Source organism: Nerophis ophidion, linkage group LG03 (genome assembly GCF_033978795.1).
Source record: "Nerophis ophidion isolate RoL-2023_Sa linkage group LG03, RoL_Noph_v1.0, whole genome shotgun sequence".
Taxonomy (NCBI): domain Eukaryota; kingdom Metazoa; phylum Chordata; class Actinopteri; order Syngnathiformes; family Syngnathidae; genus Nerophis; species Nerophis ophidion.
Genome location: NC_084613.1, coordinates 57,743,675 through 57,760,370, shown reverse-complemented (window position 1 = coordinate 57,760,370; position 16,696 = coordinate 57,743,675). Strand labels below are relative to the sequence as shown.

The window sequence follows — 16,696 nt, the reverse complement described above, 5'->3', positions numbered from 1 at the left end:
TCCATTTACGCAATGCCTTGGTGCCACAACGTCGAGGTGGCATCCTTCGCTCCCCTCGTCTCTGTCCTGCCACATGGTCTGTCCAATCTTGTGGCATGTTAAAGGAGGGGGATGATGGCATTCGCGGAGGCCATCTGGGCATCCCATCTGCAACACAGTTATGGCTGCAATTCCTTTTGTTCTGGCAGCGCGCCGCGATTGATTACCAGTAGAATACCCTGATGAGAGGCTCCCAGGACGTATTAATGACGCTGAGGGCGTCTAATAATAGGACGCTATTAAAGATGACGAATTCTGTAACCTGGTCACCACAAGAAGGAGGAAGGATGAAATGTGGGTCTAATTCTACTGACGACAACAACAGCCCGGTGAGACTGACGTGTGTAATTGTACATGTCGAGAATGGCTGAAAACACATCAGAGCACATTTACATGTTCATTTGTCCACTCGGCTATCACATTGATTTACAACAGATAGGCAAATAAGTAGAGGAGTACATGGGGGAACATAATTATCTTAATAGGACAAAGGTACCAACCACTAAAACCATGTTTCCTAACAGGCAGTATCGTTAATGTATACATACACTAAATGTATTGTATTATTAATTCAGTATTAATTACACATTTAAGATTACTTAAGTTAAATATGATTATAAGTATCCTGTATATCATGTTTTCCTTCACTTTAGAGTATAATGTAGGGATTATCTGATTCACGTACCATTATCATCAGTGGATAATAGATATTAATTAAGTAAATTAGTATGTTGGCTTCAATTTCAGTATGCTTGTATTACTGGATAAAACACAGCAGAACTATCATCCACACACTATTTATAATGAGCAAAATTATAAACGCAGCACTTTTGTTTTAGTTCCTTACACTATTTACACAAAATACCTATTCCTCCCAAATATTGTTCACAAATCTGTCTAAATATATGTTAGTGAGCACATCTTCTTTGCTAAAATAATCCATCCCACCTCCCAGGTGTGACATATCAAGATGCTGATTAAACAGCGTGATTATTGCAGCCTTAGGCAGCCCACAATAAAAGGCCACACTGAAATGTGCAGTGCTTTATTGGGTGTCTGGGGGGGTCAGAAAAGCAGTGAGTATCGGGTGTGACCACCATTTTCCTCACGCAGTGCAACACATCTCCTTTGCATAGAGTTGATCAGGTTATTGATTGTGGCCTGTGGAAAGTTGGTCCACTCCTCTTCAATGGCTGTGGGAAGTTGCTGGATATTGGCAGGAACTGTAACACGCTGATTCCCAGGATCCCAAACATGCTCAATGGGTGACATGTCCAGTGAGTATGCTGGCCATGCAAGAACTAAGATGTTTTCAGCTCCCAGGAAGTGTGTAGAGATTCTTGTAACATGGGGCCGTGCATTGTTATGCTGCAACATGAGGCGGTGGTCTCGGGTGAATGGCACAACATTGGGCTTCAGGATCTCAACACGGTATCTCTGTGCATTGAAAAATCCCATCAATAAAATGCACTTGTGTTCGTTGTCCATAACATATTTCTGCTCATACCATAACCCCCAACCCTCTTTGGGCCACTCGATTCACAATGTTGACATCAGCAAACCGTTCTCCCACATGGCGCTCTCTGTCATCTGCCCAGTACAGTGAAGACCAGGATTCCTTCGTGAAGAGAACACATCTCCAATGTGCCCCACACCATCAAATGTGAGCATTTGCCCACTTAAGTCAGTTACGATGACAAACTGCAGTCAGGTCGAGACCCTAAGGAGGACGATGAGCATGCAGATGAGCTTCCCTGAGATGGTTTCTCACAGTTTGTGAATAAATTATTTGGTTTTGCAAACCACTTGTTGCAGCAGCTGTCAGGATGGCTGGTCTCAGATGATAATGGAGGTGCACCTCCCGGATGTGGAGGTCCTGGGCTGGTGTTGTTACAGGTGGTCTGCAGTTGTGAGGCCGGTTGGATGTACTGCCAAATGCTCTGAATCACATTTCGAGACGACTTTTGGAAGATAAATTAACATTCAATTTAAGGACAACAGCTCCCGTCAACATTCCAGCAGTCAGCATGCCAACTGCACGCTCCCTCAAAACTTGCAACATCTGTGGCATTGTGCTGTGTGATAAAACTGCACATTTCAGAGTGGCCTTTTAAATTAAGTTAAAGTACCAATGATTGTCACACATACACTAGGTGTGGTGAAATTTGTCCTGTGCATTTGACCCATCCCCTTGATCACCCCCTGGGAAGTGAGGGGAGCAGTGGGAAGCAGCGGTGCCATGCCCGGGAATCATTTATGGTGATTTAACCCCATACCTCAACCCTTGATGCTGAGTGCCAAGCAGGGAGGCAATGGGTCCCATTTTATAGTCTTTGGTATGACCCGGCCGGGGTCTGAACTCACAACTTACCTTAAATGTGGACAGCCTAAGGCAGTGGTTCTCAAATAGGGGTACGCGAACCCCTGGGAGTACTTGAAGGTATGCCAAGGGGTACGTGAAATTAAAAAAAATATATTCTAAAAATAGCAACAATTAAAAAGTCCTTTATAAATATATTTATAAAATAATACTTCAACAAAATATGAATGTAAGTTCATAAACTGTGAAAAAAAAAATACAACAATGCGATATTCAGTGTTGACAGCTAGATTTTTTGTGGACATGTTCCATAAATATTGATGTTAAAGATTTATTTTTTGTGTGAAAAAAAGTATAGAATTAAGTTCATGAATCCAGATGGATATCTATTACAATCCCCAAAGAGGGCACCTTAAGTTGATGATTACTTCTGTGTAGAAATCTTCATTTATAATTGAATCACTTGTTTATTTTTCAACAAGTTTCCAGTTATTTTTATATATTTTTTTCCCCGAATAGTTCAAGAAAGACCACTACAAATGAGCAATATTTTGCACTGTTACACAATTTAATAAATCAGAAGGGAATAAGCGGTAGAAAATGGATGGATGGAAGAAACTGATGACAGTGCTGTATTTTACTTCTTCATCTCTTTTTTTCAACCAAAAATGCTTTGCTCTGATTAGAGGGTACTTGAGTTAAAAAAATGTTCACAGGGGGTACATCACTGAATAAAGGTTGAGAACCACTGGCCTAAGGCACACTAGTGCAATAATCATCATTTAAGAAATGCTCACTAACACAGTTTTAGACAGTTTTGTGAACAATATTTAAGAGGAATAGGTATTTTGTTTAAAAATAAAAGTTTTAGATCTTTGAGTCCAACTCATGAAAAATGGAAGCAAAAACAAACGTTTTTCATTTATACTTGTGTTCAGTGGTAATACCACTTAAAAATTAGCTTTTTCTATTGATATGTAACTTCAGTGGTTTCTTAGCTTAGAATCCCTTAATTAAGAATCAGAATGTGAGTGTTTTAAGATAAGAGCTTGGGTAATTGTTATGATTTAAGTTGCAAACAATTTGTCAATTTCAGTTACAAACTTCCCCACAATTAGTTAGTGTAACAAATGTGACTGGAAACTATCTGTGACTGGAAATAATATCTAATAACATCCATGAAAATATGGAAAAGCTGCTGATGGTGTGTGTGACAGAGAAGCATCTGAAATTAGTTCACTCTCCAAGGTACATTACATTACTTTATAAAACTAGAGCAGTAATTAGTGTTTATGCAATATTTGTTGTCTTCAGGTTTTTCTTTTTAAAAGGCATGTTACATGTTTAAATTATGCTTTTTGGGGGTGGAGAGTAAACACCAACTGAATTCATTTCAATGGAAGACGTTGATTTGAGATACAACCCTTTTGAGTTAAGAGTTCCGTCATAGAACCAATGTAAGTCGAAATACTACTGCATATGCATCTTTGAACACTCTTATCAAATTAGCATCAATCTTTTTTTTTTTTTTCAACCAACCAACTGAAATCTAAGTGTGAAGCACCATTGAGGAACTGTTATAACTACATGTTAGGGTTAGGGATAGGAAAATCAGAACACAAATAATGAAAAATCAGCAGTGTTGGGACTAACGCGTTACAACAGCGTTATTTTCGGCGGTAACTCGTAGTCTAACGCGCTATTTTTTGTATTCGGTAACTTAGTTACTGTTACGACATGATGCGTTACTGCGTTATTTTACGTTATTTTTTATGTCGTGTCGGCTAGAAACAGAAGATCTGAGTGTGTTTTTTTTGGAGTGCGGCAGTCTGGTCCTTCTGATTTTTCTTGTGTCGCAGGCGGGAGAAGAGAGAAGCGCGCTGTGTGTGGATGTGGGCAGGGTAGGGTGGTGGGAGCGTGGCGTGTCTGTGTTTACTAACAGGACATCATGGCGGAGCCGGAGTCCAGTTTCTTAACATGGGGATATTCTCACTACTTTTATTTTGTCGAGCACAAAGAAAAGAACATTTTAGTTATACGTAAGTTAAATGTGTCTTGGATCAAAGATCCCATCTACTGCCCAAAACAGCAATTCAAATCCGCTGAAACAGCTACAAAAGCAACAGGCTTCAATGAAGCTAGTAAAGACAGACACAGACTCCGATGCCACTTCACCTCCACTTAAGGATTTTAAAGGGGAACATTATCACCAGACCTATGTAAGCGTCAAAATATACTTTGATGTCGCAGAAAAAAAGACCATATATTTTTAAACCGATTTCCTAAACTAAATGGGTGAATTTTGGCGAATGAAACGCCTTTCTATTATTCGCTCTCAGAGCGATGTTGTCACAACGTGACGTCACCTAGGTAGTCAGTCCGCCATTTTCTCAAACACATTACAAACACCGAGTCTAATCAGCTGTGTTATTTTCCGTTTTTTCGACTGTTTTCCGTACCTTGGAGACATCATGCCTCATCGGTGTGTTGTCGGCGGGTGTAACAACACGATCAGGGACGGATTCAAGTTGACTTACGTGGCGTGTGCTTCGATTAGCACGGCATGCTAATCGATGCTAACATGCTATTTAGGCTAGCTGTATGTACATTTGTAGCTATATTTACATCCAGCCTTTCTTTCCACCCACATTTAATGCCAAACAAACACTTACCAATCGACATATTTAAGTTGCTCCAGTGTCACAAGATGCGAAAGTCCCGATCGTTTGGTCTGCACATTTTACCGGCAATGCTAAGGCACACATGGCACAGAGATGTATGGACATCCTGCGACACTCAATCGAAGGCGATCGCCGAATAGCGTCAATAGCTATTCGCTCAATAGCTTTAGTTTCTTCTTCAATTTAGTTTTCGCTATCTGCCTCCATACTCCAACCATCCGTTTCAATACATGCGTAATCTGTTGAATCGCTTAAGCCGCTGAAATCCGAGTCTGAATCCGAGCTAATGTCGCTATAACTTGCTGTGCTATCCGCCATGTTGGCATCACTAAATGACGTCACAGGAAAATGGACGATGGATTTAAAGATAGCGAAAATCAGGCACTTATAGCCTTTTTTCGGGATAGTCCATGATGGGTAACATTTTGAAAAAAACGTCGAAAAATAAAATAAGCCACTGGGAACTGATTTTTATTGGTTTTAACCCTTCTGAAATTGTGATAATGTTCCCCTTTAATGGAGGCACTGCTAGCCAGGACAATATGGATTGAGCCATTGCAGCGTATGTGATAGAAGACACACAGGCTATTTCTACAGCGGGTTCACCCGAGTTCAGGCAGCTAATTAGCACGATGCCAGTGTCAAACAGAAAACGGCACGGACAACATTTTCCACATACCTGGACACAGCGGACATGAGTACATAAACATGGAAAGCGAGCTAAAGAAAAAACTCCAAACTCTGCCTCTGCTCATCATTCATAATTGTAGGTACAGACACTCTGTCAATTCTCTTATATACTCATTCATTCTAGACTTTTAGAGTGTTTGATTATCACATCACTCTAAATGCATATACCATAAAGTTCACAAACATCAAGAGGGATGCTAGTGGGCCAGGCCAATCTTTCCTTATCTCTAAACTAAAACGGGGGAAATGCGTAGAATGTTCTGGGCATCAAGTACAGTGTTGATCGCCTAAAGACATGATTTTATTTCCGAATTCCTTAAGAGAAAAAAATACCTGATTAGGTGTGTGCATATAGTGACATGACATATAATCATGTCATGTGTGCCTTTTTTGGGTGAAGCCAGGTTTACAGCTATGTTGTTATTATGCTGTTTGTTAATTATGTATCTTATGTTGCAGCTATTCAAAATAGTTTTGTTAATTTGTTCTGGCCTGAAATAAATTGGCCCTTTGAAACATATCTTTGTCTCTGTGTTGTATGTAGACCAAATGGCTTAGCAGAGTTCATTGATGCAAATGCATGTCAAGTTGATCAACAGATTCTATTATTCTCCGGTGCAATAACAACACTGAAATGAAGGAAAAAGGGGCATTAATGGGAGCTTCAAAAAAGAAGAAGAAATAAAGAAGTAACTATAGTTACTTTTCACAGTAACGCATTTCTTAATGGTGTAAGTAACAGAGTTACTTTTAAAATAAAGTAAGTAGTAACTGTAACTGGTTACTGGTTTTTAGTAATTAACCCAACACTGAGGATCAGTGTGTACAGGTCCATTGAAGTGTATTTAGGCCACAAGTCAACAGTGTCTTTTAATGAGATACAATATTTGAGTTAATCTCATACATGACAGGAGTGTTTAAGTACCACATCCGGATATCCATTGTTTTTTCTCGCTGTAAAACAGGCTATAGAGTACGTTTACTGACCTTTGTTCTCTTGAGCCATGCGCAAAGCCTGCAAAGATGTTTGGGGGGAGATCTCTAACTGGCAAACCAGTACTTTCGTACGACTGACAGCTGGAAGAGCCTCCTGCAGCTTCTCCACACTTAGCAGCATGTTGGCACCGGCCACAATCACAATGGCATTCTGACCTGTTTGTGGACAATCACAGGGATCATGAAAATGACAATTAGCCACCTAAATCTTCAGTGTAAGTGATGACTGTAATTTAATCAGATGGCTGAAAAAAATGGATATATTAAAAACTGCATTTAGTGTGTATTCAACAGTAGGCCATTTGTGTCATGCTGGACTAAGGTGCGATACCCCTCATAATGCTCTAATTTCCTATATTAACCCAATTATTCTGTCTTTGTGGCTATATTTGGAGTTCTATTTGGTGTATTTTTGATAATTTATTTTGTGCAAGTTGGTTGTCATTAGTTTTTTGGAAAAGGTGTGATTGCATTAATTAAATAAATCATACAGAGTGAGCAAGCTTGCTGTGGATTTGCATTTTTGATCATCTTTAGTGTTTGACTTTTTGTATGAATTGTGTTGGTTATCATTAAGAACCTGTAAAGAGTGACTGATGTGCCAATGCAGGGAATTGTGCCGAACTCTAGCCTGCCTTTTCCAGTTGTGGCAAAGGAAGAACTGTGCTATGCCTGAGCACGGATCAGTGCGCTCACCCGAGTCAAATATGCAAGACTTTAGATGTGAAGTGGGTCCACATGGTACGATTGGCCTAGTGTGAGTATGCGTTTAACCTCAAACAGGATGTTTGCGATCCCAAAAAAGGGACAAGCGGTAGAAAATGGATGGATGGAGGTTTAAGACCAAATCCCTAAAAAGAATAACTCTGCATTAAAATAAGGGTTTTGTATAGTAATCTGTCAGATACTCACACTGTCATAACCTCCTGATGACAATGGAAAGAAGGCATTGTCTTTAAATGGGGCAAGAGGAGTTGAACAGTACAAGCAAAACCTGGACCAGTACTTTTGGACCAAATAAGACTGCCCCGTTTAGTGCAATGGACAGGAAATCACGGCAGCCTCTTCTCATCTGAGCAGGCTTCATCAGTTCATGATCACAGACTAAGACAGAGCAGCACTAGCTTCAAGGCTTGGTGCAGGATCCAAAGTATTCGTCCTCTACAAGTAGGGACATTCCTCGACAAAGAGGGTTCCACTTTATGTGGTACAAAACGATAGATACAATAAAGTGAGACCTCTGCCAACACAGCAGTCACGAGGAATGCTAAAGCGGGTGACTCCATCCTAACTGACTCACTTTAATGTATCTTCTTAACAACTGTGATTTTGTACCACAATGGAGCGAAACCATTTTTGTTTGGGCACCTCCCCTGTGGTAGAGCATATATACTTTGGATCCTGCACCAGGCCCTCAAACTAGAGCTGTCCAATCTAAGTCTGTGAGCATAGCATGGGTAAGAAGCACAATATCCCACTTAACCTTGTTGTGCAAATACCCTCTGGATCTTTCAAAAAAATGTAAATCCCTGTTTTACTGCGCCCAACCTCGGCAGTCATTACGCGTCGCAAAAGGCCTTATTTGCTAAATTACACAATTCTACCACGCTCAAATACAGAAAGCCTTCTTTGCAATCAGTCAATCATGGCGGTGTGAATGTATGAGACAAAATCATATGACAGCCACATTTTAGCACGGATTACAAGTAAGATTGCACTTTAAGTCTAAATGACTCACAGAGTCACTAGGTTCTCAGTTGAGGGGTATAGACTAGATTCAAAAGTCTGTACCTGCATCGTTGACAATAATGGAGGCAACTCCTGTGGCTGCATCAGGGGTCTGTTCAACAAAGCCTGAAAAAGCAAGACAAGATAAGATCAAGGTTTACCCTACATGTAATTGAGCGTGGCACAGAGCCATGGCAATATGAAAGCCGCCACACCTTTAAAATGACACCTTAAAAATCATTATTTTACATGAAATAACATGAATTAATACATTATATGAATGGATATCAATAGCTTATTATTTCCAAATTTTTGACTCGTGATGCATTGAAAATTAAGCCACAGAAAAACGATGATCAACAGTAAGCAAGACGCACGTGACTGTCTGGAGACTCAGGTCCTTCAACTGCGACACTCGCACAGCCCTACTTTGCACTCCAGCCAGACCAATACTTGTCCTGACTTGTTGACTTCCAGTACCCGCCTTGTTGTATCTGACATGCCAGAGGCTGTTTGCTTTGGGGACTTGCTGGGGATATGGGTATACTGCAGTGGCGACTGCAAGACAGCTTCCCCTAAAATATCCCCCCCAAAAAGTGGTCAAATATGTACTTTTGTGTTGATTATTGGATGATCTGTCTGAGGTTGAATCCCTTTTTGGTTGACAGCAAAATGAGCAAATAAAATACTGCCATAGTATTTTTCGATTTTCATTCTGTTGTTCTTGTTGACATGGAGAATTTTCTAATCTTTTAAGTGATATTTTCTCTGTAACATCAAAAGCAAATTATGTGAGTATGTCATATTGACCACGCCCTGAATTGCCCCAACCACCACGAGTATATTGGCAAGTTGGGGTAAACCCTGTAATATGTTCATTCATAATTTTCATGGCAGGTTTATTTTAACAGATGAAGACTGAATATCAACAAAATATCAAGGAAAACAACAAAGTCAAAAATTAATTCACATTTGATTGAGTCAAGTACTTGAAACCCTACCAACCTGTGAGAATTCCGACCTCACAGATGAGGTATTGCCCATGCATTAAAGTAGGGAACTAAGTATTTGTGTATTTATTTAATTAAAATGTGGCTTAGTCTTTGGTAGAAAAACTCTTGTTGGAAAACTTAGAGTACTGAACTGTGCAATCTACTAATAAAAGCTTAAATCAATCAAAGAGGTGAGACATTTCTGACAGTCGGTCACCAGGGTTACACACACCTTGGGAGGGATTCTGGTCCACTCCTCTTCACAGATACTCACCACATCCGAAAGGTTTTCAGGCTGTTGCTTGGCAACTCAAAGTTTGAGCTCTCGCCACTGATGTTCTATGGAATTAAAGTCCAGAGACTGGCAAAGCCACTCCAGGTATCTTAATGTGCTTCTTCTTTAGCCACTCCTTTGTTGCCAAGACCTCATGTTTTTCTTGATGATTGGGGTCCTGGCCCCATTTAGATCATTAACTGGCTACCTTTGCGTAATTCTGGGCTGATCATTCACTGCTTTATGATTATTTTATTAACCCTCAAGATGAGATTTTGCGTTGTGCTCCAAAGCGAAGGCAATTTTATTATCTTGTATGTCTTCCATTTTTGAATTGTCGAGCCAACAGTGGTCTCTTTCCCACTAAATTTCTTGCTTGGAGCAGCAAAACCAGTCTGACAGGGTCAGAATTCTTATTTGCTGGTACAAGGGGCGTAACGCTACTGAATCTTCAAGGTTCAGTATGGACCTTAGTATTAAGGCCACAGTTTGGTAAAGTAAGAAAACAAAATGCAAAACAAAACGGCTTAAATTTTGTGTTCATCCATCTATCCATCCATCCATCCGTCCATCCATCCATTTCTCACCGCATCAGTGGGCTTACGGGACATTCGGTTCGGTACAGCATTAATTTGATACGAATACAAAACAAATACAAAACACACGTACTTGTCACACATGCTTGTTACATTGAACACTAATCTAACTAAAAAGTGTACCCTCTCATGTTACTTTGGAAAACCAAATTTTTCATCTGATGGCAAGAAAACCCTGTCTTACCAGTGTGCACGCTATTGTCCTTGAAATTCTGGATATAATTGTCTCCGAAGAAGTCTTTCCCGACCTAGAATAGACAGAAGACAAAACGATTACAAAAAGGAAGGTGTCAAGCAGGGTCAGACTTGGTTAGCGGCAACGTTTGAAAAGTGTACACCTAAACCTCAGTTGGGTTGGATTTTCGTGTGCCCTGCCAGCTTACTGGCATAGTGCCGCCGCCGAAAATGAGCAAAAACGAAAACACAAAAGCCAACAGAAGCACACACGCGCAAACACACGACCAGATGCGCCAAGCCTCGAAGACACGATTACCCCGCCTTTACGCCTCTTCATGCGCACCTCGCTTCATTTTCTTTTCTTCCGTCCACATCTGTTTCTACTTTGGGTTGTGGAAGGGGTCCCCACCTTGGCCTGGGGCACCTACTTCGAACCCACGCTTTCCAAAAAACATGCCAAAATACGGGTACTTGTAGCTGTGTCTGATGGTGGGTTGGGCTGGTATTGGCTGCTTGGCCCTGTTCTCTTTGAAGAATGGCCTTCCGTCTTGGATGTTTTTGACAAGCCAGGATGTCTATTTTTGGGTTCTCCCCATGCCCGGAGAGATCCTCCTGCACTGGGTTGTTATCGATCGGGCCTCTTTGTTCTGACAGAGGTGGGGCTCCGGTGCTTTAGTGCTTGGGTTGAAAGGCCACTCTGTGCTTACTGATCGGAGACTTGGGGTTGTGTCGTATGGGAATAAGCTTGTTTGAAGGCGTGCAAGTGTGGGTGGTGTATGCATCCAGTATGGTATTGATCAAAAGAAAATGAAACATGGAGAGTTTATGTGGGGAAATTAAGTTTTTGGAGTTGCTAAAAAGTTGTTGGAGTAGAAAGAATAGCATGCAATGTAAGATGCAGAGCCGCCAAAGGTTGGATATGCAATATTTTTTTATTTACGTACACAAATATGTACAAAAATTCAGTCGAAGACATGCACAAAATAGTTGCAGTATATACAACAAAATCAGTATTGTATTGTATAATTCTCGTTATAGTACTGTGGAAAAGTTATAGGCCTATTTTAGATTCGTTCCTTTAGCAATGCTATAATGTCATATATAACAAGAAAGTTTCCGGTGATCTGTTGGCAAAAGTAGACCATTGGTTCGCTGGCTACTTCCTGGTTCATGAAAGATGACGAGCAGATGGGTGTTACCATAAAGATTTGAGTGTTACACCGTTCCACTGATGCCATAGAGATGGAATTTAGAGCAGTCACTATATATTTTTTCATAATCCTGTCAAGTGCATCTGTTTTACTGTTTTTCTCTTGTCAACATGACTAAAATGACATAGTGGCGACCTAAAACCTTTGCAGTACATACCTTAGCAACCATGGCCGTTTTAGCCCCCAGTCTTGCAGCCTGTATGCATTGGTTGGCCCCTTTTCCTCCAAAGCCAATGAAGAAATTGTGACCATGGATGGTTTCCCCTTCCTTAGGTAGCCTTGATGCCTGGCTGAGAGTGAAAACAATATTGTATCAATTTTGATTGCACATGACTTAATGTATTATTACAATCTTATTTACCCTTGTTTTGTTGATAAAACGTCCAGTGAGCTTTTCATATGCTAGTGTCCAAATTTACCAAACAATGCAACAACTAAACGGTGAGTAGATTTCAGACATAACACTGGCAGCACCAGTAATAGCTGACTCAGCACAGTGGGTTTAAGTAGTCGTCCTGCTCAAATGTTTATTCTGCCACAGGTGGCTGACCTCAGGAAGAGCCATCTATCCCCCTCCAATCAAAGAGCGAATGGAAGGTGAGTAATACGGGCAAGAGAGAGCAACTGCATCATCTTGTGCGTCAAGACGTTGTGGTTTGGCCTTTGGCCCTCTGCCAAAAGAGTCAAACGACAAGCGGTTGGTAAAAATGTTGTCATTAACTTGTTGTTGGTGAACTTTCTTTAAGACGGTTGTGTTAAACAGGTGTGCCTATTACAATAAATTTACTCAATCCCAGTGTTTCCAGTAAATGAGACAGTGAGAACACTAGCAGTTGCTATAAACACTGCTGCTGCTGGATGAAAACAAAAAGTTAGAAGAGGATGTGATGGGCAGCGAGGCCACAATGTAGCAGGAGGAAAATGGAACAAAGGCTAAACATTTATGCATACATCCTTTTCTGCTCCTGTTTTTTACCAATATGGAACAGGAACTGAAAAATATGTACGCAAAGTCACTGCATTGAATCGTAATGTGCGCTGTATGACAGAGTAATAACCTACAGAGATCAGTTAGTTAAGATCAGCAAACTGAAAGATAGATAGATGGATAGATAGATAGATAGATAGATAGATAGATAGATAGATAGATAGATAGATAGATAGATAGATAGATAGATAGATAGATAGATAGATAGATAGATAGATAGATAGAGTTCCTTCAGGAACATTTTAATTTTCAGCACAATCCCATTCAAGATCAGACACACATTAAAGGGAGACAGAACAGGATTGCTGTTCTGTCTCCCGCCAACCTCTTGTATAAGAACACATCGGCAGTGACTTGAATGGCGGAAGCTGGATTGGTACCAGGAAACCTCAAGTTTCTGGACGACTGCGCCACCATCTAAGCCACGGTGCCCCATGACTTAAGGCCAACCATAGCTCAGGACTATTACAGGTTCTGGCCGAAGTACTGTAGTTAACGCGTTTAGTCAAGTGGTTGAAACTGGATTCTTAAGTGAATACTTTGTGCTTGTCAACCTCACCCAACCTCCAGTGGCCCCTCAGTAAATTGAGTTTGCAACCCCTGGCGTAAAGGCTTCAACCAACATTAATCAGAATATTCAATTTAAGTGATGGATTAAGCATAGTTATATCAAACAAAGTACTCAAACTTCAAGGTCTATCAAACTGCAACATTAGAACATTTTGACATGTCATTGGAATAGCAGTACCAGTATAATTACCCCTAAATAAATCCAAATCTATAGAATAAGCAGCATTGCAACAACTAAACATATACTGTGACAGAATGACAAATCCACCAACATACTTTGGCTCCCGCACGTATGCCAGTCCCCCTTTGCATACCGCTATCGGTAGCCAGAGGAGCCTGTTCAGTGCTAGACTGCTTCAGCACAAGTGCAGGACCAATAGACTCAAAAACTCTTTTGTCCCACACGCCATCAGACTGTAAAACTCCTCTCTGGGGGAGAGGGGAGGGGTTTACTATGATGACAGGGGATGCAAAACAATAACAATTACCCCCATTATTTACTTTTTAAATTCCATCTAAATTCTGTACACTGGTGCTGGAATTTAAATTTTCCTGAGGGAACTCTCCTGAAGGAATCAATAAAGTACTAACTATTTATCTATTTAAATATATTGTACACGCACACAAACATACATGCATGAATACACACGCCTATACATACAGTACATATACAGTATACGCATACATACATAAGTAAGAACACACACACACGCACGCACGCACGCACGCACGCACGCACGCACACACACACACACACACACACAGAAAACACGCACACACACACTGGTTATCATTTGGAATGGGGACCAAGTTTTTCATCATCACTTGTGGGGACCACCCTTTCTACAGGTTGTGGAGGCATAACAAAAAAAAAGGTAAAATGGCCACTCCCCAGTTAGCTCTTACACGTCTTTAAATCTCTGGATTGATGAAGTAATGTGCTGATCATTCTTACTGGGGATCCTGGGGAAAAAGAGTTAATATGGTTCATGGGGACCAAATTTAAATATTTGTGCATAATTCACACAAATTTGTACGTGACTATTGAGGACCATTTAAAAAAAATACAAGTTTTAATTAAATACAACATGATCACTTAGGCATCTTCAAAATGGATCTGACTATTTTTCTTTTGGGGATCCTTTTTTTTTGTCCTCATACCGTCAGAGGTTCTCTGAAGGTGACTGTGTAAACAGAGCGATGTCCCCATTAAGTATTGCCAGAACACACACACACACACACACACACACACACACACACACACACACACACACACACACACACACACACACACACACTGGTATTATCATTTGGAATGGGGACCAAGTTTTTCATCATCACTTGTGGGGACCACCCTTTCTACAGGTCGTGGAGGCATAACAAAAAAAAAGGTAAAATGGCCACTCCCCAGTTAGCTCATACACGTCTTTAAATCTCTGGATTGATGAAGTAATGTGCTGATCATTCTTACTGGGGATCCTGGGGGAAAAGTGTTAATATGGTTCATGGGGACCAAATTTAAATAATTGTGCATAATTCACAAAAATTTGGACATGACTATTGAGGACCATTTAAAAAAAAATACAAGTTTTAATTAAATACGACATGATTACTTAGGCATCTTCAAAATGGATCTGACTTATTTTCTTTAGGGGATCCTTTTTTTTTGCCCCCATACCGTCAGAGGTTCTCTAAAGGTGACTGTGTAAACAGAGCGATGTCCCCATTAAGTATTGCCAGAACACAACACATACACACACACACACACACACACACACACACACACACACACACACAAACACACACACGCACACACACACACACACACACACACACACACACACACACACACACACACACACACACACACACACACACACACACACACACACACACATGCGCATTCACTGTATAAACGTACATACATACTGTACATACACTTACCGGTCACACTCATGCATACAATCACACCTCATCAAACATATATAACATTGTCCCTCCCACCCTCTGGAGGAAACCAGGTTGAAACACACCACACTTCTAAAGCCTAACTGATTTTAACATAACAATGTCGAATGTTAATCAAGTCCGCTTCTCTTTCTCTCCTCCCCTCTTACCTGCTTTCTTTTGTAATTCAAGTATTCATTACATTTATGTATTGTTACATTTGAAGCAATTGTAATGTTGATAATAGAGGTCATTATTATCATTCATTATCCATATTAGTATTTCTATTGGTATTTTTATTGCAAAAATTTTAATTGTCATTTTTGCGATATTACTACCTACTTTACTGACTGGTTCTACTTTCTAATTTTTGGTATCATATTTGTACATTTCATATTTGCTAATGTAGGACTGTTGTTGTTTTTTGTTGCTGTTGTCTCTCTGTCTTATCTCACTCTTGTCCCCACAGAAGGGGCCACTGTATGGTTTTGGCCATGGTTCCATCTTCCTCTAAGTACATAGCAGATAGATCATTAGACACAACTTTTATGACAAAAAAGCTGTATTTGTGATGCACGTGTGAGTGTGTGAAGGCATTTGGTGGGTGTCAGTCATCTGAAGCAGCACACAACCTCTGACTTTTCAAGACCCCGAGAGGGACAAACGGTAGAAAATGGATGGATGGACAGATTTTTCCACTTCAAAGCCTTGCATCACTTTGAAGGGCTGCAAATATATTCCGACTAGCCTCTCCGATCTGCAGTCTGACCTCCACCTCTAAAGCCTTCTCATTTTCTGTTGGGGCGACTTGTCCAGGGTGTACCCCACCTACCGCCCGAATGCAGCTGAGATAGGCGTTAGCGACCTCCCGCGACCCCAAAAGGGACAAGCCGTAGAAAATGGATGGATGGAGGGGTGTTATATTTGTCATTGATAACGCCTGCCATTCAAAGCAGATTCACTAGTTAAATTGCCGATGAGAAAAATTGACGACAAAAAGGGGTGAGGCAGGGGGACTGAAACCACAGTGTTTTAGGAATAAGATTGTTGAATTATGTTTAGATTTTTTTCCCCGTGTTGAACAACTTAATATTTATGGAAGATATAAGAGAAAAAACAACATATTGAGTTGGCCGGATCCTCTAAAAACAACGCTTCATCCTATTAACTGCCGATTGTGTCATTCCTTCCAAAGTTTATAGTAAATGAGGATGACAAGCCGTTTTTAACCGTGATTGGCCGGTGACTAACAACTTGTGGGAAAGGACTGCGTGGCTCAAATAATCTCTCCACCAAGAAAAATGATGCAACAGCAACATTTTTCAAAGTAAGGCATACAACTGACCTATATTCTTTAGATCGCCAACCATGCAAACACCAAAGCAATTATTTGGTTTCTGTATCTATCAAAATCTGTCTTAAACTATACATCAATCAATCAATCAATCAATGTTTACTTATATAGTCCTAAATCACTAGTGTCTCAA

The 16,696-nt window shown here is 40.5% G+C and overlaps 1 protein-coding gene and 1 long non-coding RNA gene across 4 annotated transcripts in view; both read right to left on the bottom strand.

Moving 5' to 3' along the window:
- rbks (ribokinase) overlaps positions 1 to 16,696 on the bottom strand; it is a 92,362-nt gene that overhangs the window by 57,791 nt on the left and 17,875 nt on the right. For all 3 annotated transcript variants that reach the window (XM_061895706.1, XM_061895707.1, XM_061895708.1), the window contains 4 exons: positions 11,862 to 11,994; positions 10,501 to 10,564; positions 8,518 to 8,580; positions 6,718 to 6,882 (listed from right to left, as the gene is read on the bottom strand). In XM_061895706.1, the coding sequence (XP_061751690.1) occupies positions 6,718 to 6,882; positions 8,518 to 8,580; positions 10,501 to 10,564; positions 11,862 to 11,994 (425 nt within the window). The remainder of the gene's footprint in view (positions 1 to 6,717; positions 6,883 to 8,517; positions 8,581 to 10,500; positions 10,565 to 11,861; positions 11,995 to 16,696) is intronic.
- On the bottom strand, positions 1,010 to 6,701 carry LOC133549860 (uncharacterized). The gene is made up of 3 exons (XR_009806196.1): positions 1,843 to 6,701; positions 1,547 to 1,759; positions 1,010 to 1,476 (listed from the first exon to the last, which is right to left on the bottom strand). It is a non-coding gene; the product is annotated as an uncharacterized LOC133549860 (long non-coding RNA).